This window comes from Dipodomys ordii, unplaced genomic scaffold, assembly GCF_000151885.1.
Source record: "Dipodomys ordii isolate 6190 unplaced genomic scaffold, Dord_2.0 Scaffold35, whole genome shotgun sequence".
Classification (NCBI taxonomy): Eukaryota; Metazoa; Chordata; class Mammalia; order Rodentia; family Heteromyidae; genus Dipodomys; species Dipodomys ordii.
This window is the reverse complement of record NW_012267251.1, coordinates 10,813,452-10,818,508: the sequence shown is the minus strand read 5'-3', so window position 1 is coordinate 10,818,508 and position 5,057 is coordinate 10,813,452. Positions and strand designations below refer to the sequence as shown.

At 52.5% G+C, this 5,057-nt stretch overlaps 1 protein-coding gene across 1 annotated transcript in view; it reads left to right on the top strand.

The window, feature by feature from the left end:
• Nucleotides 1–4,836, top strand: part of Klhdc8a (kelch domain containing 8A) — an 86,085-nt gene extending 81,249 nt beyond the window's left edge. Inside the window, exons 2-5 of the mRNA XM_013017325.1 lie at nucleotides 1,972–2,136; nucleotides 2,566–2,781; nucleotides 3,419–3,520; nucleotides 4,643–4,836. Coding sequence (XP_012872779.1) covers nucleotides 1,972–2,136; nucleotides 2,566–2,781; nucleotides 3,419–3,520; nucleotides 4,643–4,836 — 677 coding nt within the window. The remainder of the gene's footprint in view (nucleotides 1–1,971; nucleotides 2,137–2,565; nucleotides 2,782–3,418; nucleotides 3,521–4,642) is intronic.
• Nucleotides 4,837–5,057: the final 221 nt, after the last annotated feature.

Here is a 5,057-nt window from a genome sequence, read left to right as displayed (position 1 = left end):
CTTTTTTCTTTTTGCTTATGTGGTGCTGAGGAATCGAACCCAGGGCCTCAGGCATGCAAGGCAAGTACTCTACCACTGAGCCACCTTCCCAGCCCAGCAGTCAACATTTCTTTACCAACTGCTCAGTCTCTAGCACAGTGCTAGACTCCAAGGAGGAAAGAGAGGGAGAAGTTCTGGTCTATGGTTTCAGAAGGCCGTTCTGACCAAGAACAGTGTCTACAGAGAAGTTCTTGCCCAGAATCCCCTACAGCAGGGCAGCCAGTGGGGTTCCCTAAGCTCCCAGGAAAAAAGGATGGAAGGCTCTGAAGCCTACAGGGCCAGAAAGAGAGAACAAGTGCCCTCTATCGCCTCAAGAAATGGTGCTGACAAGTTAAGAACTAACATGTATTGAGTCCTTACCCTTGGTCCTTTATCTTTGAACCTTACCACCTATCCAACATGCTATGTTCATCCTCATTTTAGAATAAAGCAGTGTGAGGCCTAGAAAGGTTAAGTCACTGGCTCAAGGTCACAAAGCTATTAAGCAATGATCACATCTGTGCACCTAATTATGGCTTCAAATCGCTTCAATAGTTGGGCTCATCTGCATTTCCATGCCAGGCAGGGCACAGATTCTGAGACTGCAGCGGACCTATAATACATTGAGAGAAACAGGATTTCAGGAACGTGGCAAGCAGGAGCAGGACAATGGAGCTACCATCTCTCAGGAGACACCAGAGTGTCTCCCAGGGCCCAGTCTCTCCATTCAGACACCCAGGTGAATGTGAGAGGATGAGTCAGGATTGAGCCCGGAAGTGCTACAGGATGTGGAGTGGGTAGGAGGCTTTCCAGGGGGAAGGTAGCTCAGGTGGGGAAGGGAGGATGGGACTTGTGTTAGATGACTTACTCATGTAGGAAGCCCACCTCCCAGCCTCAGTCAGAAAGTCTGGGAAGTAGAAGGAAATAGTACTGATGACTCATTAGTAACCTTAGAAAGTAGAAGTACTGGGCAGGCAGGAGCAGTGGAAATGGGAGGCCTTGATCAAGGCCCAGTTCCCCCCACTGAACTGTGTTTCCTGAAGAAGCCAGGTCTCCCCACAAACCTTGCCCTCATTCAGCCCTAGCCCTAGCCCATTTAGCACAGGTGTCTCCTGACTTCATAGGCCATCACCTGTAAAGGAGGATGGCACCCTCCCCTACACACACACACACACACACACACACACACACACACACTAGAAGTGTCTAAGGAAGATCCAGAGGCATGTGGTATCTTACAAGATCAATGACAGCAGGGCTGTGTTGTTTGGTTTGTTTTGTCAGTTGTGGGGCTTGAACTCAGGGTCTAGGCGCTGTCCCTGAGCTCTTTTTGCTCAAGGCTAACATTCTACCACTTTGAGCCACAGCTCCACTTCTGGTTTTCTGGTGGTTAATTGGAGATAAAGAGTCTCCTGGGTTTTCCTGCCCAGGCTGGCTTCAAACCATGATCCTCAGACCTGAGTAGCTAGAATTACTGGCGTGAGCCACCAGTGCCCAGTGAGCCACCAGCACCCATCCTGACTGTGTTTTAAAGATCCATGCTGTCTCTGGAGAGTGTCAGTCAGTCTGGAAGTCCCAAGGACAGGCCACTCCCAGAGGTCATCAGGAGAAAACCTCGCCACAGCAGCTTCCCCTCAAGCTGTCTAGGCAGGAGGTCAGTGGAAGGACAAGACCTAAAAAGGGGTTGTTCAGTCCTAGGCATCAACTACTGCCCACCTCCAGGACAGCCTTGGTGACTTGGGCTTTGCTAGCAGTTCTGCCATGGCTTCAGGAAGAATCAGGCTCAGCCACCACAGAGACCTTGAGTGTGTCCCTCCCCTCCCCCCCCCCCACTGACATAACTGTGGTTCAACTGGTAGAGCAGTGACTGGGCGCTTGGCCTGGCCCTGGTGAGAGATGTGACTCCTCGTGCCTCTAAGCTGAGCTGGGGATGGCGATGTCCTTTCTTTTTAGATTACCGAGTATATGCTGCAGGCGGGATGGGCCTGGACCTCCGTCCACACAACCACCTCCAGCACTATGACATGCTCAAGGACATGTGGGTGTCACTAGCACCCATGCCCACCCCAAGATATGCCGCCACCTCCTTCCTCCGAGGCTCCAAGATCTATGTGCTAGGTAAGGACGGGTTATCTGTTGTACTCGCAACCCCCTGCCCCAGTCCTGGGGCTTGAACTCAGGGGTTGGGCACTGCCCCTGAGCTTCGTTTGCTCAAGGCTAGCACTGTACCACTTGAGCCACAGTGCCAACTTCCAGCTTTTCCTGTTTATGTGGTATTCAGACATTGAACCCAGGGCTTTTGTGCATGCTAAGCCAGCAGTCTATCACTAAGCCACATTCCCAGCCCTTTGTTGTACGTTTGTCCCTTTGGTCAGTTCCCTTAGAAGAAATACCTGTGGCTGGGCATCTCCTTGCCACTAGGGGAGAATCACGCTGCCACACCCCTTAGGGAGCTTCCTGTGTGACTGGGACAGGCAGAAAGGGAAAGCCAGCCCCATCCTCAGAGACAACTCTTCTGCCCACCCTGCCCTCCACCCTGGCTTCCAGGGGGACGGCAGTCCAAGTATGCGGTCAATGCCTTTGAGGTCTTTGACATCGAGACTCGCTCGTGGACCAAGTTCCCCAACATTCCCTGCAAGCGGGCCTTCTCCAGCTTCGTGACCCTGGACAACCACTTGTACAGCCTGGGAGGCCTGCGGCAGGGTCGGCTGTATCGGCAACCCAAGTTCCTTCGGACGATGGATGTGTTTGACATGGAGCAGGGTAAGCGGGGGACCAACCCTTGCCCTGATCCCCTGTGAAAACTGTCTGCTTGTCTTCCTTCTGGCTGATTCCCAAATCTCCTGCCCTGTCCATCATCCCAGGGCCACTGGGTGCAGTGGGTGCAGCAGGGTGCAGTCCCAGGTCTGAGCTCTCCGCTGCACTCATGGATACTTTGGAGATGCAATTCCTTCATCTCTCCAGGGTTCCCTTTGGCCTGGTTGGTTGTTTTCAGCAAAGGCTTTTCTACCTATTGTTTCTTTCCTTACTGATGTCTGTTCAGGACCAGGTCAGGGAGAGATTCTGCTTTTACTGATGGGGAAATAGAAGGAACCCCTGACTCTCACCCTCATGGCTCCCCCTCAGTCTTTCCCTCCAGTTTAGAGAGGGAGAATCAAAGGACAGCAGGAATCTCTGACAGGGTTGTCTTCCACTGTAACAAGTGGGGATGGCAGGGGGCCATCCCAAGCTGCAGGGGGCGCTCTGGGTTCCCTGAGCACAGGGGTGAACACAAGGGGCCGCTGCCCAGGGTGAAATCCATTTGGGACTCCTTTGTATTTGGTAGTAATGACCAGCACCTGTTTTTTTTTGTTTTTTTTTTTAATTTTCTCTCCATTCTGCCATTACCCATGGCTTGTAGGGGGATGGCTGAAGATGGAGCGCTCCTTCTTCCTCAAGAAGAGACGGGCAGACTTTGTGGCTGGCTCTCTGAGTGGTCGGATCGTAGTGGCAGGGGGACTTGGTAAGGACGGGGCGTCCAGGCGGGAATGGGTAGTGGACATGGTGCGAGGTGGACTCTTGGCACTCTGCATGAGCAGCAAATAGAACTGACTCCGTGTACACTCATATTTCAAGACACTCCCTTCCTCCCAGCCGGAACTTTACCTATCTGCCTATAGCCCCAGATGTGTTCCTTCTATCCTCTTGCTGCAGAGAAACTGAGGCCCACAGAAGATAAGGGACGTGCTGATAACTGGGAATGATTGGAGGCAAAGTGCAGAGGGGTTCAGCTCTCGACCTTCTCTGTGCCGTCTTTTCCTGTTTGAGGCCAGGAAAGCATCTGATCAAATAAAGCCTAAATGAACCCTGGATTTGATGCACCAGCCTCCCACAGACCACTAGTATTGTGGAGGGAAAAAAAAACTTATGTCAAGCCAGGTGCTAGTGGCTCACATACCTATAATCTTAACAACCCAAGAGGCTGAGATCTGAGGATTAAGGGTCAAAGCTGCCCGAGCAGGAAAGTCCATGAGACTCTTCTCTCCAATTAACCAGCAAAAAAAAAAAAAAAGCTGGAAGTGGAGGTGCGGCTCAAGAGGTAGAGCACTAACCTTGAGCACAAAAGCTTAAGGCTAGTGCTCAGGCTCTGAGTTCCAACCCCAGGATGGACACCAAGGAAAACAAACAGACATCAAAAATGTATGTCAGCAGGCAGAGATACAGGCAGCTGGGCTCCTGAGAACTGTAGAATACCCCCTTTTACTCACATTTCAAAGACCATATGAGCAAACCCATGTAGTTCTGTGTGTGTGCGTGTGTGTGAAACAGGAAAGACATAGTAGTGCCCTAGAGACTTCCAGATGTAAAACAGGGATGGAGACATCCAGCTGTCTCTCAAGGAGATGGAAAGACTAAAAGGAAGTAGGAGGGACAAAGGTTCTGCCTGGCAGGAGCCATTGGCCCAGGACCAGGAGAAGCAATCCAGTAGCTGAGCACATCCAAGCGGCCAGCTTTTGCTTATGGGTCCCAGGGCTAGAGGTGTGTGTGTGGTGGGGGCTGAGGGGGCAGTGGAGCAGGGGTAATTGAGAGGCTCAAATTAGTGACTGGATTCCTGGGTAAGCTGTGATTCCCTTGGTGCTTTTAGGGAACCAACCCACTGTCCTGGAGACAGCGGAAGCATTCCACCCAGGGAAGAACCGATGGGAGGTGCTCCCTGCCATGCCCACACCCCGCTGTGCCTGCTCCAGCATCGTCATCAAGAACTGCCTCCTGGCCGTGGGGGGCGTCACGCAGGGTCTGAGCGACGCTGTGGAGGCCCTGTGTGTCTCCGACTCGTAGCCATCCGCAGCCCAGCGTCTATGCCCTGGAATCTCTCTCCTTCACTGCTGACAAGGAATGGCCTTGCCAAAGCAGTTGACCTATTTCCTGGCTTGTCATCTCCTCGCAGCCAGCAGGGTTAGGCTCTGGGGCTCTCCGTGACCTCCTTCAACCCCTCAATACAACCAATCCCAGAAGAGGAGAAGAAGGGCAGAAGACTCCAGCAGGAGCCCGACTGTCTC